General features: G+C 39.1%; 1 protein-coding gene across 1 annotated transcript in view; it reads right to left on the minus strand.

Moving 5' to 3' along the window:
• The window catches only part of LOC118812410 (LARGE xylosyl- and glucuronyltransferase 1-like), a 74461-nt gene that overhangs the window by 18633 nt on the left and 28679 nt on the right, over positions 1-27149 (minus strand). Inside the window, exons 3-6 of the mRNA XM_036577416.1 lie at positions 19313-19617; positions 16437-16519; positions 6084-6207; positions 3609-3780 (exon numbers count right to left, since the gene is read on the minus strand). Of these exons, the coding sequence (XP_036433309.1) occupies positions 3609-3780; positions 6084-6207; positions 16437-16519; positions 19313-19617 (684 nt within the window). The remainder of the gene's footprint in view (positions 1-3608; positions 3781-6083; positions 6208-16436; positions 16520-19312; positions 19618-27149) is intronic.

Genomic DNA, 27149 nt, shown 5'->3' on the forward strand with positions numbered 1-27149 from the left:
AGAGGGAATGGATATCTCACTGGCTGAGAGTCTTCTAAGAATGTTCTTTTATATGTATTATTCAGCTTTTCATGTGGCAGGGTCATTATTTATTTAGTATGGGAGAGTGGGGCACAAACTAACATGGGGCAAATGTAACATGGATATTTTATGTAGTTAAACAGGTTCAAGCAGAACATGCTTTTAGTCACATTCTTGTATTCCCATAGCAACATCTGTGACTTTGACAGAAATCAGAAAATTATTTCATGGGATTCATCCTGAAGACTGTAAAACTCTGTGACTTGAACACACAATCGAGTATTGGGAGTATTATTTTAATGTCTCCATTGGTGGGTGCAATATAGCACAATTTTGAAACATATAAATAACTCATAGTGAGGACTAGATATAGGCTAAAGTGCAGCCTCCACATGGTGGGGTTAGTTTTAACACTTTGTTATAACTAAGCCTTCCAAGGTAAAAACAATAGGAAATGTCCCCCATATCAATTCAAAACGCACTCCAGATGTTGTAAATAAAATATATTTCAATGTTATTGTGCTAATATTTGCTGTTCCACTGTATTTAAAAAAGAGCCACATTCAACCTGCTCTCACTATCCATATTTATTTTCATGAAAATGTTTTAAATGTATTTAGGTTGGAAAGCTTATCTGGTTCAAACAAAACAGAACTGTACTGGATTAATTGTATTGTCAATCGATTTACCAGACTTTTTCAAGACTGTTACAACTAGCCCTCATGTCTCTTACAATTAACCCTGAGGTTAGCTGTAACATTTGCACCTGCTCTGCCTTCGGCCGAATTGTTTACCAACAGCAGTGGCTGGAAACAAAGTTCACATTCTCATTTGTAGCAAAGATGTGTGGATTGCTTCTTAAACTAATCTTGATTGAGTACAGTTGATTGAATACAGTTAACAGTAAGGACAACATTCCTAGAGGTAAAGGGGAGTTTTTCAAAAATTTCTGCAAAATTCAATCGTTTATACTGTTTTGATGTGAAATTGTTCAGTAAAGAGAAACTTACTAACTTTGATTTCTTTACTGTGGTCTGATGGGAACCAGGGGTGACACTGTCTATGACGCAAATATAACCCATCTTATTTACTACCCAAATCCACCATTGAACCTACACGTCTTCTGAGCTTTTATATGAAATGTTGTTAATGCTAAAACAGTGGTAAATCTGAAAAATATGTGTTTTCTTTGGGTATTACTTTTCCCTACGATGTCCTGCATGTACCTCTTCACCATGAACGGAATTTAAAAATGCATTTTAAGCCAACACCTTATCTCTAAACTACCATAAAACATCATGCACTGTATTTGTAGCCATTTTGTGTAATAATGTTCAGCGAAGGACCTTTTAGAGGCATTAAGCAATTCAGACATCTGGTTCCTTTCACCGCCACTGTGAACAATCCTGACTCTGTGTGTTTCTTTTCATATTAAATCACTCAGAATGACTTTGTTTACACCTTATTGATTGAATTATGAAGAAATATAAGGACGATTACAGCAATTGCCCATTGACTTATAGAGATTAGGTTGAAAAATGTATTCCTATTTCCTATTCCTTGTAGTCAAACATGACTATATGAATCCAAATGAGGAATTTTCAGTAATAGTGGTGAAGCTGGAACAGCAATAGCTGTATCTGAATGTGGGAGAGTGTGCATGCAAGCATAAGTCTCTGATGACCTTGTCAATGATTGTTAATGTGCGGCAGCAGCAGATAATCTGCATAAAAAGCTGCAAACTGATAGAAATCTCCCCATGCTTGGATGCTGATAAATACATTCATGTGATACAGTGTGTCACCCTTCTAGATACAGATATAAATAGCTAGCTGCTCCTAACAGGCACTCAGCGTTGCTGAATATGGCTTCAGTTTTAAAGTGCCTGTAACCCAGTGTCAATGGCGCGTGGAAAGTTTTACTGTTTTGTAACCCTTATAAATCTCTAAATTGCCTGTATTGGCTTTCGCCTGAGAGGCAAGACCTCTAGTGAATACATCGTTGATTTGGGGATCAATAAGCAGAGAAGCTAACAGAGAAAGTTAATTAGCCATTTCAAGGCCAGAGAAGTTACTGTTGGAAGCAGAAAGAAGCGAGCGTTGGTTTTGTCTGAATAGGCTCAAAGGGACATGTTTCATATAAAGTTAGATTGGCTTTCCGATTCTGACTGCCGAAAGAGACAGTCCCTTGCAAAAAACGCAGCATAATGTTAAAAAGTGCACTATAATATGCATGGCTCTGCTTGTCAACCTAGGGTTTAAATGTAATGGCTTGTTATGTCAGTCCCAATCAGTCCTTAAAGAGTCATGCACAGTGGCCCCATTATGGATATACTTTGCTGTATTTGTTGTTTATCTAATTTTTACCCAGCTCATTAGTCTTTCTCTAATGAGGCATAAAGTTCTGTGTGCTGGAGAGAGTCCCCATAATGAATGATGTAGACCCACATATGTTTTGACAGTTAGACTGCAAGTGTTTTCTCCTAATTTTAGCTGTGTGCTAAAACCAATCATGTTCTTTAAAGACTTTTATCCTGCGGTTATCGTATTGCCTGTTCCTGATATGAAAGCTACATTTAGATCAAGTCAAGCGCAGAGAACATCACCCACTCTCTGATACATGATCAAAAGCAAGATATTTGAGTGGTGGATACATATTTTTGGTGAGGCCTGTACTAGATGTCATTAGGCAGTGTGCTCTTACCAGGAAAAACAGCTTTAAACATCTTTGTCAAAAGAAAACCTTTCCATTTCACTTCACCATGCTGCTTATGCGCTCTCTTTGATTTCAAAATTGGACGTAAACTATTCACTTTTCTACAGTGTTCTACATTGTGGCATGGTTTCAGTTTCATTAGTACATTATTGGGCTGGAATGTGAAAAAAAAACTGCATGGTCCCTAAAACGAGCCCCTGAGGAACTCCACTGATTGTGATAATGGCTCCTCTAGAGGAATACACACAGGAGAGCCTGCCGCTCTGTCTGTGAGTAAAAGGGCAGAAGAAACAGTACCCACAGGAATGACCCCGTAATAAAGACTTATCCAGACCCCCAGAGATCTACATTGCTCGGGAATTGCAGTCCCATGCAGTGCTCTCCAGAAATCTCTTTGCGCCCATGTCCTCCCACCTTTCTTTCCTACGTCTTCCAATTTGTCTGTTACCACTCAGGCTTGCCAGTTTTTACTCTGCTGTAGTGCAGATGATTTCATAGAATCCTGTGCCGTGTAGTTTTACATGCACATGGCCAAAGGGGTAAAAGCTTAAGATTCATGACTGAAGGAGTGCCAGGCTGATCCACTGTAAGAAGGGCTCACCATGCTCCCTATGGTTTTCTCAATGAATGAGCTTAACCTTGTGGCACTGCTTGCCATGAAATCTACTGCAACTTCATAATTCCAGAGACAAAAAAGAATCTTTGATTCAAAGCATGTACCGTTTAGAGAGAGTACATAGCCTAAAGCAACAAGGTTTGCCAGGATAATGAGTAACCTTTGCATTCTGTGAAGAGCCTTAAATACATTCAAAATAAACACAGAACAGATGTAGAATGCCTGAAATGTAGATAATGAGATAAATGTTAAAAACCTTTGAATTTATGAAACACAGCCCACAGCTCAGCGATGTCCGTGGCAAAGGTGATGTCAGTATCCAGAACGATGACTTTCTGTAGGTCAGAAGGCAGCGTCTTGGTCAGGACCAGCTTCATCAGGCCATAGATACCAGAGTAATGCTTGTTGGGAATCCACGACACCTCAGACTAAAAGGAAAAAGCAATGGAAAGTAGGCTTGGGCATTCAGTCAAACTTGATATTCAAATTTATAAGGTGTGATTTGTAAAACAGTCGAAAAATACTACGCTTATATCTTAAACATACCAAAGGAATTTTTATTTCTGTATATTTAATTGTTGGCATATAAATACAGTTATTCAGAGCGGGTTGATGTGAAATGATGCATTATAGAGAAACTTATAAACTCATATTTGTTTACTACGGATGTGATAGAAACCAAGTCATGATGTCTACAATGTAAATATGGCCATTTTGTTCTATGTGAATCTATGTGAACGCTTCTTCTGAGTTTTTGTATGCAATGTTGATAATAGTAAAATAGTGGCAAATCTGAAAAAAAAGGTTCCTTTGGGGACTATTTGCCTTGCAACAGCCTACATGTACCTCTCTGCCAAGAAAAAACTACATTTTACGCCAAAATAATCATCATAAAACAATGTCTCAGGTATCAGGCAGCGTATTCATAACCATTTGTGGAATTTTCTGTTTTCTTTTATTTTTTGTTCTTACTTTAATCTGTTCTTTATTCAGTAATCTGTTGTTTCCAGTATTGTATGCTGAAGAGTCTGCATATTTTTAAGTTTATGACAGTCTGACAAATGCATGGTGCCACACTGCTTAGGTCCAGAATAAACAACCAGTTTCAAGGCCTATCAAGGCACAGCTCCTGTTATTCTCAGCTCCATGTCACCAAAGGTCATAGACACAGGTGTGCTATGTAGCATCAACAATGCTATACAAACAGACATCCTAAAGATCTCCTCAGACTGGGATTTGCAGACAAGAGTGTGACAGACAGGGGTCTGCAGACTGGGGTGTGGCATGATGACTGAGGAAGATCTCTCAAGACTGAAAGTGCAGATGGACAGTACTGTTCAAACACTGGGCCATTACTGATGTTATAATATGCTGCTTAATGAAGAATGTCCTTGCTGCACCCAGTCTCCTGACTCTCTTCACTGGTGCAGAAAAAGATTTACAACTCATTTCACTGAAAAATTTTCTATGAGGGAGATTTTAGTAGCATTTAACTCTTTGGATATCTGGACCCTATCATCACCACTGTGAACAATTCTGACAGTTTGTTTCTCTAGAACGGAGCATTACACAGCAAACCAATCTGAATTATGTAGACATTTTAAAAAAGTTGGTGGAAAGTTATTCCCCTACAACTTATTTCACCTCATACATTTAGCTGGAAAACAGCGAGTTTGTGAAGAGCTAGCTAGCAGATAGCAAACTAAATAATGTTGATAGTTTTACTCTATTAAATATACATATGAAGACTGTAAAATGACATTGAGCTTTATGTTTATCAGCACTTTCCTGTAAAGTTCTGATATGGTACCCTTTAGACGGCTGCAGTAGTCTTTTCATTATTTGGACGAAACAGATAAGAAACTCTGACCAAAACATAAGATGCAGGCTCTACACTGCTCTCTGGCAAAGTTCAGATGTTTCTTAGTCCTGAACCCTCTGCGGTCTAAGGACACTTTCTCGATTTTTGCATATCTTCTTAAATTTGCCTATCCTCATGATTTGACATGACAATCACAGGTTTCATATCAAAACGTTCAGGATAATCTCAGCTCTCTCCATAATGAGAAACTGCTGCAGCAACTTCAGTGGCTGTAAACTTTTTGCACAGTATTTCATGTGTTTCTGATGTCGACTGAATGAAGAACAAAGGTTTTCCAATATGATTTCTAAGTCCTTAGTGATTTCCTGAGTGTCCATTGGTCAGTTTCACACAAAATGCAGACAGACACATGAATCTACCCATTATAATGGGAGGCAGATGATGTGTATCTAAGCCCCTCTTCATAGATGACGTGTATCTCAACCCCTCCCTTCATAGGACGGGAGTCAATTATGATCTCTTGATAAGACGGAAGCGAATGGGCAACTCAACAGATTCAGGAAATGTTTGAACCATATTTCTGCACTGTATTATTGCACTTATCGCATTAGCGAGAAGCTACTTTGCTCATCAAGATTTTAAAATTTTATTTTAGGACTTCCACAATTATCCCAAAACTTAAGTTCTGATCTATCCTTTATGGAAAATACAACTGATTAGAGGACTGCGAATATGCTGAAAACACATGATGCTGAAAACATAAGCAGTACTTCCTCAGGCCTGACCAGTCAACAAATTCAACGGTCAGGAAAGAAATAACAAGAAAACGGCAGAAAACAGTGTTACACCACAGGTTTAATCCACCACTCAGCAAGTGTAATCTGATCCAGGATCAGCAGCAGGACTGACCTTCAGTTCGTCAGCATCGTAGAAATCCACCCGGACGGCCGGCACCATCCAGGTGCGGAACAGGGAGGCCAGGATCTGCTGGGCGATCGAGTCAGTGATGAAGTGGAAGTGGAGAGGGTTTCGCCTGTCACACACACACACAGAGCACAAGGTGATCACGCTCTGAGAGGAAACATAAGTGTGTACTACCACTTCACCAAAGTAAACACAAAGCTCTCTTGAGCCCCCATTCTGTTCAAATATGAATGGAAGTAGAGGAAAGTAAACAGTAGACATTCTATTTGTTTTCTCTCGGTGTGATGAGCAATAAGGCTCTTAACCCTCAGGCTGTTGAAGATAAGATTCTCCTCTTGCTGTCTACCTGATCCTATTGCACAAGTAAGACCATGCTAGACTGTCAAAGAGGGGCTGCCAAATGATTAAAACAATTAATCATGATTCATCACATCGTTTTGTAAGATGAATTGTGATTAATTGCATGTGTCCGATTTGCCTAAATTTGACCCTGAAGAAAGATTTTTTTTTTTTTTGAAAAGCAGTGCATTTTGTTTTAGCTAGTTTTGCATGCAAAAGTTTGTGCACTGATGTTGTAAGTTTATTTTAAGATCATTTAACTTCTTTCCTAATATTTTTGACTTGTTTTAAGTGATTTTATTACGTACATTTATCTCACTATATTGGCAGATAATTTTGCTTGTTTTAAGAAATGTGCTTGCAAAATTATCTGCCAGTTCTTGATAAAAGTACTTGAAGTACTTACTAGTAAAAAAAATCTAGAAATAAGCTAGATAATCTTATAATAAGTGCACAACCATCTGAAAATAAGAAATATTAGATAGATCAACTAGAATTATATAGAAGATAATTTTACTGCAAAAGTTGTGGCACATTAAATATTTTATCTGTTGTTTTTTTCCAATATGTTAAACTCAGCAAGTAAATAGAAATTGAGCAATGAAATTTGCAGAAAAAATGTCATATTTAAGTTTGTTCCTGGTTTTTCATGACTGTATATGAGTGGACAAAATGGGCTTCATCAGGATGTATTTATTACTTTCATTAATAAAATAACATTATTTTTTATCATGTGAATGAGTGAGTTAACATGAACCTGAACATGAAAATGTGAACACAGGCTGAACATGAATATGAGGTGAACGCAGCTTACAAATTTGCTGTGTTTTACTTGCAAATTATACTTTCGACTCAATGTAAGTAAGAGATAAACAAATTCACCATGACGGTAGCTGGAAATAACTTTAGTTTTATCAAGAGTGCCATCAATAAAACTCCTCTTTAAAAGCCGTATGTAAATGAGAGGACTACAGCCGCGAGATTAAGTTACAGCATGCAAGCAGCTGGGCTTCAGATCATTTAGGCTGGAATTATGAGTGGTTTGAAAGATCAAAATAAGAAAATGTGCGCACTGCAAAAAATGGTATCTTGTCAAGTCAAATTATCTTAAGTCTAGTCCATAAATCTAATATTTCTGCTGTTGAGATGTTGTAAGCTTATTTTAAGATGAACTTTTTTTCAAACATTCTTGACTTGCTTTAAGTGATTTTATTACTTAAATTTATCTCACTATATTGGCAGATAATTTTGCTTGTTTTAAGAAATGTGCTTGAAACCAGCAGTATTATCTGCCAATATAGTGAGATAATTTTTCTTGACAAAATTATTTAAAACAGGTAAAAAAAATCTAGATGCTAGCTCTTATATTAAGTGCACAACCATTTTAAAATAATATAAGAAATAATAATAATAATATAGAAATATAAGATAGATCAACTAGAATTAAGATCATTTCACTTGGCACCAAACTACTTTTTGCAGTGCTAAGAGCATTAAAAATGAGTGTTGTTAATTTAACACATTAATAGTGTGCTAACTCAGACACTACTAGTTTAAAATGGGTTTTCTCTTATTTATTTATTCATTTATTTTCATGTGTTGTAACCATACATGACTCCTCTCATTAAAGTAATATTCCAGCATCTCTATCTGCCGCATCTGCACCGTATGACTGATTGCCACAAACAGTTTGGACACATTTTCCTGTACTTACAAGAAAACAGAAAGTCCAATTGCTCAAAGCAGATTTGTAACAGAAGTCAATGAGCAATTGCTGAACTACACCTTTAGTCCAGTGTTTAAAAATTGGAAACATTTTATCCCTTCAAACAAAGACCTGCACAGAGTGAAAAAGTATAGTTTCATATTTGTACTATACACAAACCAGCCATAACCTCAAAACCACCTCCTTGTTTACTGCACTCATTGTCCATTTTATCAGCTCCAATTACCATACAGGGGTACTCTGTCGTTTTCTTACCAGCGCAACACACAGTAACACAACACCACCACGTCAGTGTAACTGCACTGCTGAGAATGATCCACCACCCAAATAATACCTGCTCTGTGGTGGTCTCACAGGGGTTTTGACCACTGAAGTACAGAGTAAAAGGGGGCTAACAGAGTAGGCAGAGAAATGGACTACAGTCTGTAATTGTAGGACTACAGAGTGCATCTATAAGGTAAGTCAAGCAGATCAAATGGACAATGAGTGTACGTACAAGGACCTTTTAGGAAGTTTCAATATTATGGTTGTTTGTGTATAGTATATACATTTAAAACATATATCAACAGAATTCAGCAACTGCCCACTGGCTCTATTAAAAGTGAATTATGAGTCAGTTGGTTTTCAGCTCTTTCCTAAGTACAGGAAGATTTTTTTGTCTGTGTTTTGTCTTTGTTATTGACTGTAATTGAGTGAGATTTTAATTCACTTTCACCAGTTTCACTAGTGTTTCTTTAATACATGCACCTAAAACTGGTGAGACTGAACTAAAAATCCGTCTCACTTAAAGTTCCCTCCAGTGCTATGTAGTGTATTTTTAAACAGCAGATACAAAAACAGTGCACGAAAACAATAAAGAGAGTGGTGGAGGAATTTCATTCGGCTTGCCCTGAATGATCCTTGTTTATAGGAGATGAAAGAACACCCCAGTGTGGAGACAATATTAGTCTGTTTGCAGCTCTGCTGGATACACTGTAAAAAGGGCCAAGTCAGGTCAGTGTTTAAAGACACTAAGATTTTCTGCTCAACAGAATATCTCAATAAGAAAACCCCTGACTGAGAAACCCTGGTGGCTTTCTGAACTGGTAACACAAAAGAAAAGGCCACAAAATACGACATATACATCTGTGTCATCTACAATATGCTAGTGCTGTATGTTAAACAAAGAGAGTGGCACACATGTCCCCCAGCTGCCAGACTGAATTAAAGCTATAGGGGAAGGGATGGCCATGACTGTCACAGCGCTGTGAGGGTGCACAAAGCCTTGAGAATTCAGCACACATGTTAAGCTGAGTCTGTAAATGCACCCTGACTGCCAACATACACTCTTTCATACAACAGCTATACGTTAATTGACTTTCCTGCAATTATACACACTTGTGAGGCACATGGACCATGTGTGCTTATGAGTCAGCCAACTGTCTCAGAAGTGAAAGCATATTTACCATAAGCACTAATTATTACATTACTGCATATGCTTAATGGAATATTCCACTGTTTCTCAACTTAATCTCTGTCTACTGTATAGACAGCATATGGTTTAATATCACAGACAATCTTTTGACACGGTTTCTTGTTTTTGATACTTAATTGGGTTTATATAGTAATTCCAGGTAGTTGCTATGGTGTTACTATGAAGTTGCTACGGTTTTTCAGCTTGTTGATAGGGCGTTGCTTGGAGGTTGTTAGGTGGTTGCTAAGATGTTGCTATCATATCCCAAGTGGTTGTTAAGGTGTTGTTAGGCTGTTTATATAGTATCCCAAGTGGTTTCTAAGGTGTTGCTCAGCCATTGCTATGCTATCCCAGGTGGTTGCCAAGGTGTTGCTAAGCCATTGCTATGCTGTCCCAGGTGGTTGCTAAGGTGCTGCTAGACCATTGCTATGCTATGCCAGGTGGTTGATTAGGTGTTGCTAAGCCATTGCTATATTATCCCAAGTGGTCACTTAGGTGATGCTAGGTCATTGCCATGGTATTGCAGGTGGTTGCTAAGGTGTTGTAAGGCCATTGCTATGCTATCCCAGGTGGTTGCTAAGTTGTTGCTCAGCCATTGCTATGCTATCCCAGGTGGTTGCTAAGTTGTTGCTCAGCCATTGCTATGCTGTCCCAGATGGTTGCTTAGGTGTTGCAAGACCATTGCTATGGTAGCCAAGGTGGTTGCTAAGATGTTGCTAGACCATTGCTATGCTATCTTACGTGGTTGCTAAGATGTTGCTAAACCATTGCTACGCTGTCCCAGGTGGTTGCTAAGGTGTTGCTAGACTATTGCTATGCTATCCCAGGTGGTTGTTTAGGTGTTGCCAGGCCATTGCTAAGGTATTGCAGGTGGTTGCTAAGGTGTTGCAAGGCCATTGCTATGGCAGCCAAGGTGGTTGCTAACATGTTGCTCAGCCATTGCTATGCTTTCCCATAGTTGGTTGTTGCTTAGGTGTTGCTAGGCCATTGCTATGGTATTGCAGGTGGTTGCTAAGGTGTTGTTAGCATACTTGAATGATGGTGACATAAGAGGAGTGTCCAAAGACATTTGGCTACAGAATGTACACTGACTGTAAAGGTGGAGGTACAAGCATTATATATTATATAAGTGGAATGGCTTATGTTTGAATGAACACTGTATGAACACTCAGATCGGGTTAAAAAGCACAAGCAACCTATTCGGGTATGGTCCCTGTGATGTTGCAAAATTCTAAATTTATTATATAATTTTAAGCATTAATTCTCAGAAATTATGTCATGCATACGATACACACATGGCAGATACAGATTAGGCTGAAATACGCTTGAATATTCCTTTTCTAACACAGAAGCACAACGACAATGCTGGACCGTGACCTGAATGGACAGAGGAGAGAATGGTTATGTTAAAACAGGCCCATTTTCTGGACTGAGGGCACACACACTGTGCATAAGGCCTGGACAGAAAGCTGGCTGCTGATTTGGCAGGTTGCGATTGGGGCAGCAGAATGGTGCTACTGTCATTATCCTGTAGCTCTAGGCTAAAGAACAGGACCCATGCTGTCTCAGAGCTGCAGCGAGAAGGAGGAGGTCATCAGCTTTGCCAGAGGGAGGCTTTCACTGCACATCACGCTAACACAGCCAACAACAAAAAGCACCTCAACTGGGACTCGACAGCAGCCGCTCAATTGGCCAATTGGAGTGTGCGTGTGGCGAGGCCCAAACTGAACAAAAACTACAACTTCCTCCAAAGCAGAGGATAAGTTCAGGTACTCGTGGTAAGAAACCACACATCTATTACAGCGCTCCAAAAGCTAAGCAAAACCCACAGATCCATAGTGTAGAGTTCCACAGGGAACCAATATAGGCAAATTAAACCATTTGACAAATGGGAAACTGTAGTCACTTTTTTTGGGTTCTAGTAAAAAAAAAGCTTAGGCAAGCAAAAAACGGCATTATGGCCGAATTATTTTTAGATTCTGTAGTGCATGCAAGGGAAGACTTACACACCTTTGTTATGCCTAAATGTTGCTGTGAGTGCATTATTTTCAGACAGAGAAAGTAAGCCCATTATGCGGAATTATACACTGGAGGCTAATCTCAGTTTATGTCATGTCATACCCGTCTTACACGCTCCATTTGGTTGGAAGGGCTTGACTCAATAGCTCAATACCTGCAGCTTACTGTGCTAATGGAGGGGGGCTGGGGGAGGAGACTATAATATACACCACTCATAAGCAGAAGGAGTGAACAGATTTCTGAACAAGGAACACACGACTGCAAATTAAGTGAAGAGGTCAAAGTGTCAATTATCCTTTTATCAAATATGCAGCTAAATGGTTAGTTGAGTTACCCCAAATATAGCAGGTTAGCCAAGACAAGTCTGGTGTGCAAAGTTTGCTTCTTTTGTTTTGCATCGGGGCTACGAGGCTAATGTTGCTAACAAGTACGCTAACAAAAGCTTATACCTCACAAATTAGCACCATGCAAACTTGAACAAAATAGTAAGTAATGGTGTTACATTATGGGTTTAATCCCCTCGGCCTAAATCACCACACACTTATCACAAACTGTGTTGAGGTGAATCTCAAATAGACTTGCTTATGTCGTTTCTGATGCTGTATGACATTATGGTATCTCTAAAAATGAAATAGACTGCAGAAGTACGTTGCATGGATAAAAAACGCATTCTTGGTCAAAAAAGGTGTGTTGTCTTTTACACATGCAGTCATCTGCAAAGGTTTGAGCGCCCCTGGTCAACTTAGACGTTTTCTTGATTTTCCATGTGAAAATATGTTAAAACATTCTGTTCAGAGAACACAATTCTGCATATTTCTATGCACAATTACTGTTTATTTGCTAAAATTAACATATTAAAACATACAAAATGGCCTGTGCAAGTTATGTTACACAGTTTATAGGCACTGAGATCTTCCATAGGACGGATATCTTGCCTTTTAAGTTCCATTATTTTGAAATGATGCTTAATAACAGTGTTATAATGGATCATGGACCACTTTAGTTTAAGGCCCATTATGTCATTTACTTCATTAAACATTCTATGTCATTTTATGATTACTGTCATAAGCTGTTTAGAAATGCAGACATACTGCTTTACACACATGCTATTAATGCTTATGGCCGCTTTAAGTCAATACAATATTAATGGCTTCATAAAACTTTACGTCATCTTGCAATCACAGGCATATATATAAAAATAGTGTTTTATAAATACATTTTTCAAGGCTTATGCATGTGTTATGAAGCCCTCATCTTCAAATAAATGTTACCAGGAAAGCTGTATTGGCCCAACTATCACTTTAATGTCATTTGAATTAAAGACATATATAGCATTGGTTGAGCTGTCCAGATGACGCAGACAGGGTAAACAGGGTTAGATAATGAAAAGATCAAAGCCCTTCCCAGTCTTTGAAGAGAGGAGAAAACTGGATCATGTTTGAAGAACTGCAAATGTGCAATCATTCAATCCAAATTAAAGGAATTCTCCAGCAGGGCTCATTCAGAGTAGAGTTGGTTGACTGTCAGTTTTTTAGAGTTCTCCTCTATATCATCATTGGACTGCATAAAAATGATTGGATAATGACGGTTCATCATTTGTGAAAGGGTGCTAGAACAATCAGCATGAAAAGAAATGCTCGCCGGCTGCATACAGGACGAGAGAGAGAGAGAGAGAGAGAAACAGATAAACAACAAACAGACAGACAGGCCTATTTCCACCAGTCTTTAATACATAGCATTTAAATTCAGAAGATGTAAATAACAGCAGAGTGCAGCACTTTTATGGGCAGAAAATGCATACCTGCTAGATGGAAATAAATAAAAAAAGTCTGCATGAAAAGAAATGAAAACGTATTCAGAGTTCCAAAGCAGCTCAAGGTTTTACCAGGCACAGAAACACAGAGGTAGGAAGTATCTGAAGACTACATGGCCTTTGTTAAAACCTCCTCAAAGGTTTCAGATTCAAACTGAATATTTTATCTCAAATCATGATCTCCAGATGTCTCTCGAATCTTTAGGAAGCTTGGCATCTGCAACAGTGCACAACCTTACCACACACACAACCTTACCACACATGCATCCTTACCACATACGCAACCTTACTATGCACGCAACCTTAGCACATACACATCCTTACCACACACGCAACCTTAGCACATGCACAACCTTACCACACACGCAACCTTACCACACACGCATCCTTGCCACATACACAACCTTACCACACATGCATGAAGCTGCTTCACATGACAAAGGCCAGCCACAGACAGGGCGCTTAAACTTTTTCATACAGTTTTCATACAGTTTAAATCACACAGCAAGCCGAGTGCACATCCCTCCCTCTCTCTATCCCTACCTCTCTCTATCCTTCCCACTCTCTCTATCTCTATGTACGTTCCTTCTCGCCATTTGTTACTTCTCTTTCCATCTTTTGTTCTCTGTCCCTCCTCTCTCTCTCTCTCTCTCGCTGTCCATTCTCTCTTTCCCTCTTTCCTTCTCTTTTCTCTCTCTGTTCCTTTTCAACTTCTCTCCATCCATTCTCTCTTTCGCTCTTTCTCTTTCTGTCCCTTCTCCCACTCTCTTTCTCTCTCTCTCTGTTCCTTCTCTCATTTCCTTTCTCTTTCTGTCCCTTCTCTCTTCTCTCTCTGTTCCTTTTTCTCCTTCTCTCTCTGTCCCTTCTCTCTCCATTTGTCCCTTCACTCTCTACCTCTTTCTCTCTCCATCTTTTTCTCTCTCCTACTCTCTCTGTCCACTCTCTCTCTCTTCCTCTCTATCTTTTTTTCTCTTTCCTTCCACTCTCTTTACCTCTCTACCTACTTCTCTCTCTTTCTTTCCTCTCCACATCTCTATTTTTTCTCCTTTCGTTAAGTTTCCTTTCTCTGCCTTTCCTTCTCTCTCTTTCCTTCTATCTGTCTCCCTCGCTTTCCCTTTTTCCCCTCTCCATTCTTTCTCATCCCCTCTCTCTTTCTTGCTCTCTTTATCTCTCATGCTCCCCTCTATCTGTCTCTTCCTCTGTCTTTCCTTCTCTCTCTGCCTCAGTTTCTATCTCTCTGTGTCTCCCTCAGTTCCTCTTTCTTCCTCTCTCTTTCTCCTTTTCTCTCTCTCTCTACACTGTGGGACTTTGTTTGGGAGAAGAGGAGGAGAAATTGGATGAGAGCTGAAGTTCATGGAGGTTACGTTGCCAGGCAACAGTCTGCAGTCGTGAGAGAAGCATATTCAGATTTGTAAGGAGAGGACAACAGCGAGGCCAGCATAGAGAGAGAGAGGAAGAGAGAGAGAGAGAGAGAGAGAGAGAGAGTGTGTGCATGTGTGTTGCTGATCTTGCAGAAAATGAAGAGACACTAAAGTTGCCTACAGCTGATGACATGGCACCAGTTTTGTTTTTGGCTTCATGCCACTGCAGTTGAGGTTAAAAATACACCACAGGATACTGCAACCTAAACAGGGCAACAGAGAAACTTCTGTAAGAGCCCTATACAGTGTACTATAGGTGAATAGAATAGAATAGAATAGAATAGAATAGAATAGAATAGAATAGAACAGGCCATTGTAGGCTTAAGCCGACTGACAATCATAGATTGCTGATAGATTTCATCTATTGGTGTCGTGGTTACGTTACAATTAATACGAACAAAAAAAGATAAGCTACAATAACAGATCATAAATAAAACAGTAAAGAACAGTTACAGTAACACTACCCGACAGGCTAACTTCAAATGGTAAGATTTAGCTAGTTTTATTATTTTAACCCCTTAAATGGTCAGGGCCCGCCGGTGGGCCCAAAGTTCTATTACACACTTCTATAAACTAAATATAGCTCCAACAGCTTTCACTTAAGTCGCTGTAGTTACTGAATATTAAACCTTAGTCATAAGCCTGGGATTTTAAGGGTTTAACAAGAAACGACAGAAAGGCTGTAAACACACAGTCTATTAAACTTATAGCAAAAACTACCAAACAACACCAAGAACTACCAAAACACAGCAAGAACAAAGGTAGCTTACACATTTCTAAGAATGGTTGAAGCAGCTTCTCTGTGCTATTACCACCTAACCTGACAAGCTGAAAGAGCTTACTGAACAAAACAGCCACAGATACTGATAAAGAGAATTTGCAGTTTGTAAATAAGGTGTAGTCTCTCAGTCAGTATTCACCGCTTTTTCTTTCTGAAAACATGCTTGCACGGTGCTGACAGGAAGGCTTTGGTAACTCAATTAAGTTCTTTACAACAGTGGCAATCAGAAAAGCATCTCTGAATGCCCAACATGTTGACATGTGAGGTGGATGGGCTACAACAGCAAAACACCACATTGAGACCACTCACTCAGCCAAGAACAAGAATCTGACTCTACAGTGTGTGCATGCTCATACAAACTGGACAACTGAACATTGGAAAACCATTGCCTGTCTGATGACTCTCCATTTCTCCTCCAACATGTACAATGGTAGGGTCTATAGGGTCTATAGGGTCTAGATATCAAATCCAAAGGTGTGCTGGTGGCATGGCAAAGTAGTCCTTTTTTGCTTTTGAAAGCAGGTCTCGCTACTCCCATACTATCAATATTATCAGTCAGTCATCAATGGCCATGATTAGTTGATAGTATAGTGCACATTCTCTCAAGCCTAAATTACTGTCTGACTGTGCTGGAAACTCCTTGGTCTCCCTCTGTCACAGTAAACCTCATACCAACAATTTTAATCACTCTCAATTATACAATAAACAGACATTAAACAACAATCATTACATATTGGACATTTAGAATGCCTTAGGACAGTAATGACAATGGAATAAACATCTTACCTGTGGAACAGGACAGATTTCACCAGCGTCACCACATCTCTGCTGGCATTGTACCCTGCACACACTATAGCCATATGAATCGTCTGGAGAGAGGAAGAGTAGGAACAAGAGACAGACAGAGAGAAAGAGAGAGATTCATGCGTTAAGTTGAACTAGCATATCTAAAAGCAGACAGAGGAGTTCCTTTAAGCAGTACTGTATTATTGCAAGTCTCTGAACACTAAGCACCAATTTGAGTCTGCAAAGCTCTACTAAAGGGAACAGTGCTCAGCCTCTGTTTAAATCTTGATGAGATTTTGGGTTTGAATTTCACTATCAACTCTGCTTGAATACTCCATTCACACATCACTGTATTTGTATTGTGTTGCCAGTACACTCCAGCAACACAGCTGTGCCTGATACACTCATACTAGTACAACACACAATATCATGCCACTACCATGTTGGTGTCACTGCTGTACTGAGAACAGTCCCTCACCCAAGTAATATCTGGTCATTTGTCATAGGCCCCTTGGTAAACTTTCCATTGATGGGTGGGGTAGTAGGGGGGTTGACAAAATGTTAAGCAACTATCTTGTGATAGCGACTTGATATCATCATGAATCCCTAGTATTTAATAAACTGGCAACTCAGATATAACTGAGTCAAATTGAGTCAAATTATATCTATGTTTAGTAACAATTTTATCTAACTTTGAGCGCAACTCAAAAACGCTAGCCAGTACATGACTAGCTAAAACAGGTTTGAACAGTTGTACACACATAAAATTATAATATTTTTCTTTAAAACACAAAAAAGATTACTTAACTGCAGAAACAGTGACAATTCTTAATGTTCCACACTGATGTTCAGACTTTGAGACACATTTACTTCAACACAATGGGATCTAACTGCTCACCATGTGGCCACAAGAGACAGGGATGCAGTCTCACTTCTTGCTCCGAGAAGCCAGGGCTGTGGCTAAAATAAGGCTCTGCCTAAGAAATAAACTCTTTGGCTGTGTGTGTGTGTCAAAACAGTCTACTACACACTGTTTGCATACTGATATATATATATATATTATATATTATATTATATATATATATATATATATATATATACACATACATTGGGGTGCGGGAAAAAATCGATTCTTAGATGTATCGCGATGCGGACGTGAACGATTCTGAATTGATTCACAAATGTCAAAATTCGATTTTCTAAATATTTCATTTATAACGTAATGTTGAAGGAACGCAAAAGGAGGAACTTGGAAGTGGGAAAGTGCAGCGCCCGGACAGTCTGTGGCGGCACATAACAAAAACAACTGGATGAGTGAGAAATCCGACCGGCTCCCTCTGCGTTAAAGCCAGGTTAGATCAGGAGTCACAACACAAATGATAAGAAGAGCCATTTTGTCCTTTCAACAAAAATCAAACCACCTTGGGAGCCGCAACATTTAATGTCCAGTATGTGTTAATGTCTTAGTATAGGCTAAACAATATAAACGAAAACGCAGATTTACTTCGCTCTGCTTTAAGCTTTAGCTCAGCTTCAGCCGCTTTCCTTCCATCTACGCCAGAAAACTTTTCCTCAGAAGTTGATCAGTTAAATGTCTCTCAACGTTCGATTGTTTTACGAGGCTGAAGTCGCTTCTTGTTCTCCAGCTTCTTGTTCGAATTTACCGGTTCCACCTTAAATTCTAACTGAGGCGCCGAATGTAAATGCGGCACCATTTAAGGTGGAACGGGAGAATTCGAAAGAGAAGCGACTTCAGCTTCGGCATTTTTTAGTGTTTGACAGTCTCTCGTTGCAGATTTAACGTACCAGGAAACCAACTGCGCTGCTTATATATGTGAATAACGCATCGCTGCTATGTGACCTGCAGTCTGCACGGCGGTTCTCAGTCTTTTTTTGCGAAACAAGGCTTTCACGCTATGCTGCACACGTCCTGTCTCAAAGATACTTTACTGACACAGCGATCCCCCCGTCTCTACAACGAGACCAAAACCGAAGTTATAAAATCACTAAAGAAAACGGGTAGAATAGCTGTAACATGTGCTGCGTGGACGTCCATCACCACTGGATCTTATTTCACCGTAACTGCGCATTGTATTGCAGATGAGTAGCAGCAGCTTCTTGTGCTCCAAACGAGAGCACTGAATGAGAGCCTTCTAGTTCAGTTGCCACATCACTTCCATTTGATTTATTAAAAAAGATATTGGAAGTAAATTCATTATGGATCATTACAAATACTTTGCTTTAAAAGTACCAAGTCACTTTAAATAACAATAACACAGAGTCACTTAGTCACTTTAAAATGTATATTGTCTCTATATTCTGTGTATATTTTGTGTATATTTAATATATTTCAGTTGGTTTTTCTTGTATTTTTATTTTTACTTATTTACTTTCTGTAGAGTGATTAGCTGAGTCTGACCACAAGCATTTCAATGCATAAATGTCCTGACATGTTGTGCAAATAACAAATAAACTTGAAACTTGAACTCGAAACTTGAGCTCACACAGTGAGAAAATATAAACGCTATATAGAAAAAAAAGATGCATCGATAATCGTTTTATAATCACATCGCAGCTCTCTGAATCGTAATCGAATCGAATTGTGAGGTGCCTAGAGATTTCCACCCCTAATATACATATATGTCTATGTAGTGTATATATATATATATATATATATATATATATATATATATATAGTGTCTGAAATTATAAGAAGGCTGGAAGGCTTACTACAGTAGTGTAAAGATGCAGGCGGGCCACTTTCCCTAATGCTTTCTAATTCACATTGTTACTGCATGGCACAACAGTGCAAGCCTGTAATTTCCAGAAACTAGCACTTTAGGAATTTAGTTGTGAAAGTGTTAAATGAGACTGACCTCACACTTGTCCACCACAGGCTGAGAAACACAGTCGGAGCTGTTGCCTGTGGCGGCGCCTTTTGGAGCCTCGCCATGCCTTGACCCCTCTCGAACAACTGGGGCGTGTGACTGGTTGCCATGGCGACCGTTGCCGTGGTGGTTGGTGTGGGTGGGGTTTCTGGGCGGCTGGCTCAGCTCTCTCCTCAGCGCACGGTTCTCTTCCTCCACCTCTCGAACCCGGAGCTCCAGAGCCTGCCGCTCACCAGCTCCACCTACCAGTGTGGAGGACTGAGGCTCCAGCGGAGACAGAGGCAGCGGCTTCACTGATGACACAGGTAAGAGAAACCAGGCATTAAAAAAAGCATTGATGGTTTGTATACACTACAGCTGATAAGTTTAGAATTACCTTAACCATGGTTGTTTTATTTAATAATAACATATACAGTGTAGACTGTATTGCAAATCAGAAGGTGTTTATAGATGTTTTATGCAACATTTTAAGTTAACTTAGAAGAACAGGAAGCTTTTAGAAAGGATTTTATCAGGTTATGTGCCTCAAGATCTCATCACTTTTCAAACGTGAGGCATTCTGGATATTCATTTTATTAGAAATTGATTCTCAGATGTTATATAGCTTTATGGAATCATCTGTAGAGTTGTTAATTCTCAACATACCTAAAATTTCTAAAAATTTGAAATTAGTTGAAACCTATTAAGCTACAGAATACTGGCTTCATATTAGGATCACTTTCCACTAAAATGTCCAATCAAATCAAGGGTTTTAACAGGAGTTAGCCCCCCTTTTTACTGGTGTAACTGCCTCTACTCTCATGAAAAGGCTTTAAAGTAGATGTTGGAACATTGCTGTGAGGATTTTATTGCATACAGCCACAAGAGCATTAACGATGTCAGGTATTGGGCGGTATTGAATGGAGCTCCATCGCAGAGAATGCAGTTCCACCGCTGGGGGGGGACTTTATAATCCTCCAGCTGATGCTTGGCACTGGGCATGGTGACCTTAGGCTCATGTGCAGCTGCCCTGGAAGATCCCATTGTACTAGCAATGCTTTTCTATGGAGAATATATTGTATTATATTTGATTATTGTAGGCATTTGAACACCTGTATCAGCTCAGGCTCAAAGATTAATCTTTTTATATCAATATTGCAATTTGAAAGAGTGCAATTTTTTTGTGTGAAATGGCTTGTGAACTGCCTATAGATGAGTTAAATCAGAAACAACCAAACACCGATGTGCTGTCTACATACGCATGCACAAACAATAGGCAGTCTTGCAAGAGGACATTCTGGTTTGCTTGGACAAAATAACGAACAAGCCTGGACCTCAGCTTACAGAACATAGATACTGGTCAGAAAAAAAATTGCAGTTAGATATTTTCCCCAAGTCATTCAGCTCTAGTATATAGCGATAAACACACCTTAAAGTAGAAAGCAGAAATCAATAATTAGAAGGGGTGTCTACAATATATAATAGGATGTAAGTGAACCTACAAATAAATTTGTTTATATATTGTTAAAAGTAGTGATTCTAAACTTTTAAACAGTGGTGTACACCATTATTCAAAGATCAGATGAGGAACACATTGATAGCCCTCCGCTACAGCGCTGGAAACTTTAGTTGCACTGCAATGGCAAATAAAGCCAGAGGACACATGTTCTCATCTTCCACTTTCACACACTCACACACACACACACACACACACACACACACACACACACACCAGCACCACCACATACACAAAGTGCATTCATACAGCAGGAAAGTAAATGGGTGTGTGAGCAGTTATTGCACTTATTGATCATGGTCAGAGGATAGATAGCTTTACTCTATGGCATCATCACTCATCTTTGCACTAACTCCCCAATGAAGGCTTCTTCAGGGAGGGAGGAAAGACTACGAAAAAGAAGAAAAAAAGGAAGAATATGGATACTGGGCCTAAAGCTATTCATTACACTAAGGACATTTTCAATAAACTCCTAATCTACCATTCTTTAAACTGGGGGCTGCCTAAGGAACGCTCTATTTCTGTTGTTTTCCTGGTGGGAACTTCTAATAGAATCTGCATGTAAGCAGACACAGAGTAAGTTAAGAGGATTCTTTGTGACTGAAATATGATGTATATATATATATATATATATATATAGATATATATATATATATATATATATATATATATATATATATATAGTTATATGCGGAAGTTTAAGCACCCCTGGTCAAATGACATGCTTTGTTGATTTTTGTTGAGTGTAAAAAAGTACACATCCTTAGTACACCATTCTCAATTGTCTTCTTAAGCTCAAATAAACAACAGAAACTCACAGTATGAAATAATATACATATTGTAGTACTGGGGACCAGAAATCTTTACAGTTTTGTTTCTGTTTATTAGCTCTTATTTTGCTCATTTTTAATTAGTTCTTTTAGCAATAAATGTAACATATGACTCTGTTGGGTTCCACATAGGCATAGCTGTGTACAGTTTAGCCCTTATTTCAAGGAGATTGTGCTTTCAAATCTCAGCAATACAGCATCCAAAAATAGTAGGAGTTAATTAATTAAAAAAAGGTTTAGTTTTTAGTTATAGTTTCATCTCTGACACCAATAAATCAGCAAGCCATCAATATAGCCTGATATTGCATAAATATCAGTCATGCCTAACATATATATGCCAAATATATGCCAAACATATGCCAGATAAACACATTTCGAAATGAGATGTAAATATATTTCCATTGCTTATTTTTAGTTATGGGTACAAGGTGGGTAAATAAGAGACAACATCAAATGAAGCATGGCAGGGGGCATGAACTAGAGGTCTCTTTACTGGGTGAGTGAATTTTGATAGTTCTTTAGTGATATACAATCCACTTTCGTGAGTCCATAATCAAGGCAGTTAAGGTTTTAAAATAGTTCCCATAATACCCACAATCCCTTTAGTCAACAAAGTGGACGATTCATTCAGAACAGCTCTTGCCCCTGCGGCCTCGGACACCCGCTTTCAATTAAAAACAGATTACTGTTGGTTTGTTTTTGATGCGCACAATTAATTTCACATCACAAAGAGAGAGAGGGGGATTCTAACTGGGGTCGTGTGATGAGAGGGAAAGTAGAGGCGGCGGTAAATTGCTTTGGAACAGCGCTCTGGCTAAATGATCCTTGCGACTGTGTCCTTTGTCTCTTTTAGAGGCTGTAATCAATGAAGGAACGAATGCTGAGCTCGAGTCTCATCATAGAGAAGTATGTTCTCGAACATACTTTGATCTGGCATAGATAACTCAACAAGATGACATGTTAGGATGGCAATTAGAGCCCTATTGACAGGGCTCGATTTGAGGGGGGATGGCACCCCTTTGGGAATCTGTCATGACCTGTCATGCCCTCTTCATTATGTGGTGTCACTAAGGCTGGCCCAATTAATCAATATTAGGTATTTGGTACCTTATTAATTATAAGGTATTTGTTTGTTATATTAGTATCTGTTCCTCTATTTATTGTTCAGTAGGTTTGTCTTCTTTTAAGCTATAAAAATTGTGCTTTTACAATTGTCTTTAGACTGGTTACTGTTTTATATATGGTAAATGCTAAAAAATAAATTAATTACAGCTTATTTTGTTTGAATTCATTATAAATTCATGACAGGCATCCATATCAGTTTGTCTCAGAGTGCAAGAAACTGTACCACCTTCCACACCCCAACTGAAGCAGACAGACTAGAGATGCCAGAGAAATCACGTGGAAGCACTTTTTTATGGAATGGAAAGAATAATGCTCAGTGTAAAATGCATGAAAAGAGGTTGATAAGAGGCACGACAAGATTGATAGGGCTGAAACTATTAAATATTTTAAAATATTCTATCAATATACTTTATTATTTTGAATGTGTACATATTCTATAACATAAGGAAAAGACATTCTGCATTTTAATAATTGAACAGAAAAAAATTCTTATTGTTGGATAAATTTAAATTTTACTTTTGCACTTTTGCGTAAATTGTACTTACATCTTAACTGAAATATTACAAAGTAATGAAAAAAAAAAACCTCTGTTAAATTATTATTTTCTAGCAAGTTGCATTAAATCTTGATTCTACTCAGTCTGGCAACCCTGAACTGGCTCTGTACAGCAGTGAGCAGCGCAGGACAGCGTTGTTTTAACCATCATCTTAAAAAAATGAAAACATCTTATTGGTGAACTCTTGTCGCTAAACATGGGGAGTGATGAAGGCTTTTAAGCTGCTCAGAACTGCTTTATAGCACACGCTAAACTCAGCCACATCAGGTTTAACAGCCCGTGTGGTCATAATAAATTTTCTTTAGCTCTGGACAGCTAGCTGGACTGCATGTTTTTTGTTTATTTCTAGAAATAAACACAAATGCTCGTAGGGCCTAGAGTTAAAACTGATACTGTCACCTGGAATTGTGAGAATCTCACAAGCTGTCCCACCTCACACGTCCACACTGAGCCTGGTGATTGGCTTTCAATACACAGCAGCCATGATTAATCCCTCAACAACACTCGCATTACTTATAGTGGACGGTGGGGATTATCCAGGTGGGAAAAGTGAGGCTTATGTCTCTTCTGAGTCATTGTTGATTACATACATACATAGCAGCACACTTCCAAACTACATTAATGCGAACCACATAAGGCTCTTCATAATCTGTCAATGGCCACACAAATCATTTGCGAAGACCTCCGATCTGGAATAAATGCATTTTAAGATGTTTATTCTATGGCAAATTCCGTTGCAGTCACACAGGGCAGCACCGTGCATTCCAGGTCCATTCCATAAGTGGCGATTTGCATTCTAACGCATTTATCCAGTGTGATGACTGAAGGACAGGAGGGAAAGAGCCATGACCTTGGCATGGCATTACCTCACTGTTATTTCGATATTATTTCAACGTCCAGTCGAGGCTCTTCCGCAAACGGGAACGCAATTTCATTCTGGCTCCGAGCCAAGATTAAAATGTCTCTGAAAAGGGCAGGAAAAATTGTTTTGCATTCTTGGCACACGGGCAGAGGGTAAACTGACTGGGCAACAGGACACCATGACAGTGAAGACATAAATAAATTGAGTTATGTGTCAAAGCACAAAGAGATGGGCGCGGTCTGACCAGGCGGCTGTCCTGTCTTGTCCTTTGCTGGGGCAGGGGATAAACTATGGAGGAGTCCACTTTAATCAGTTCTGTGTACAATTTTGTGTCAGTGGACCTAAGAATTGAGGTGACATTTCTCTTTTAACAATGACCTCCACTTTACACTTTCCCTTATAATAATTAAACGGGCACAAAAGAGCTACCTCTACTGAGATTGGGGTCCAGATCTGCAACAAATGCACTTGATCCCATTTGTTTGATGGCAAATTTCTCTGTGGACACAAAGATAAGGCCAATTTTGCAGACTGCATGTATTTAAAAAGCAATCAAATAGAAAAGAAAAGCTTATGGGTGAAAATAAGCTAATGACGAGAGACCCAGGTTTATGACCCAAGAATCATCAAAGGCTTTGCTGTAAAGATCTCACGGTAAACCCTCTGTGTGAGATATTTAAGAATGTGGACAGCCTTTCTAATTTGGGTGTTTCAGCCATGCCCATTGCTAACAGGGGTGTTAAAGCAAGCACATAGCCATAGAACGACTTATACTGAAGAGTTCAGTGACTTTAAAAGTGGAGCTGTCACAGGATGTAACCTTTGCCAATTTGTGGCCTTCTAGATCTGTCCCAGTCAACTGTAAGCACTACTAATGTGAAATGGAAGCATCTAGGAGCAACAGCTCACAGAGTGGGGCTGCTGAGTGTTGAAGCATGCAAGACAAAAAAAAGTGCCTATGCTCTGTTGCAACATTCACTACACAGTTCCAAATTGCATCTAGATGCTTTATAAAATGGGTTTCCATGGCCGAGCAGCTGCAAACAAGCCTAAGTTCACTATGTGCAATGCCAAGTAAAGGCTGGAGTTGGGTACAGCACCCTGGCACCAGACTCTGGAGCAGTGGACACATGCTCTCTGGAATGATGAATCATACATCTGGCTTTGGCACCTGCCAAGAGAACGCTATCTACTGAAACGCATAGTGCCAACAGTTTGATAAAGGAGGGATAATGATCTGGGGCTGTCTTTGTGGTACAATCTGGGGAAGGCTCTTTCCTGTTACAGCATGACTGTGGCTAGTGCACAAACCGAGGTCCATCAAGACATGGTTTGATGAGTTTGGTGGGGAGGAAATCCAGTGGCCTGCCCAGAGCCCTGACCTCAACCCCACTGAACACCTTTGGGATAAATTGGAACATCAACTGTAAACCAGGCCTTGATCCAACATCAGTGCTTGTTTATCTTAAAGTAAATTTAAAGTCATGTCACCTACTATGGATTTGTGCTCTGGGCCTGGGTTTAATAAAGTACAGTAATAGTAAGACGCTGAGTAGTGCTTTTTCTTTTTCTTTTTCTTTTAATGCTGCTTGTCATTCGCCTAATGTATCCGGAGTGCAGTAGCCTTTTTTTTTAACTTGTCAAAGATGTGGAAAAAGGCTGTGAAGCCCTGTATAATGCTGGTATGATTACTCTGCATCTGAGCTATAGCACAAGCCCATTCACAAGCTTACTTTAACTGCCTCAGGAGAAGGGGTTCCTATCCAATGAGCAAAATAGAGGAAGCAGTGAAGAAGAAAGCTCCTGCGTTCAGAGAGAGACCAGGAGTATTCACTGGAGAGAGCAAGCAGAGGAACTCGGATGAAGGTTGAGGAAGCAGTTCCAGATTTCCTCTGTGTTTCTACTCACACTGTTCTCCAGTTGTTTCCTTAGATTGCTGTCCCTGTACTATTCTGCCCATTTTGACAATGATTCAAAAGGTCCTAATAAAGCCTACAAGCACTAGCACCATATCCACCTCTGGCTCCAGCAAATTACATTATTAGCTTACTAACTTACTAAAGTTATGTTATTTTCTATTAATTTAAAAGAGTGATATACCTCTAACCACTTTTTTAGCATTATGTCAACCTTTGTCTGTATTACTGCAATTATGCTATATACAGATATACAGATTATTACTAATGTAAATATTTATATGTAACTATATATTACATAATTCATTTCAGGACTGGGATGAACAGTTTAAAACAGTGACAAATTGGGATAAAATGATTAATTATTAATAAAAACAGATGTTTTTCATCATTTAAATGGCTGGTCCTGTACGCTGTGGCAGTCCTTCAAACTTCAGTGGAAAATTCTGTCATGTTTGTTAGCAGAATGGGCTGTTAATCACTGTCTACATCTGCCTTCTCAGTCACATTTTTAAGAACTTGTACTGTCTCGTACTTGTACTGTCTCGTGTGTCGGAATGTCGCTCACTCACAAGTGAGCAAAACCATAAAATTTTACAGTCCTGTTAAAAAGTGGTGTTTCATTAAACTTTTGATCTGTATACTTTCTCTGTCTTACTGTGATGAAATGGGATGGATATCCAGATAGAGATTTCAGTATGTGAATACTGGCACCTTGAACGGTTAACCGAGTACTTGAGTACATGCACATCCCTAGCTCTCAGTAGCCACATTTACATGCAGCCTAATAATCCATTAATAATCCGACTGATAGCTCAATCGGAATAGAATACGTCCATGTATACACTCCAATTGGAATAGATAGTATAGATAATAGATAACAGTCTGACTGAGGCCATTCGGAATTAAATTTCTATCTGACTGAACGAGGTGGGTAATCCTGTAAATAATCCGTTAAATAGAAGAATAATAGTCATGTAAAAGCTTGTATCCGATTACATTCCCAATCGGAAAGTGTAAGTACGTTCTGCACATGAGCGT

The sequence above is a fragment of the Colossoma macropomum genome, unplaced genomic scaffold, assembly GCF_904425465.1.
Source record: "Colossoma macropomum unplaced genomic scaffold, Colossoma_macropomum, whole genome shotgun sequence".
In the NCBI taxonomy this organism is placed as follows: Eukaryota; Metazoa; Chordata; class Actinopteri; order Characiformes; family Serrasalmidae; genus Colossoma; species Colossoma macropomum.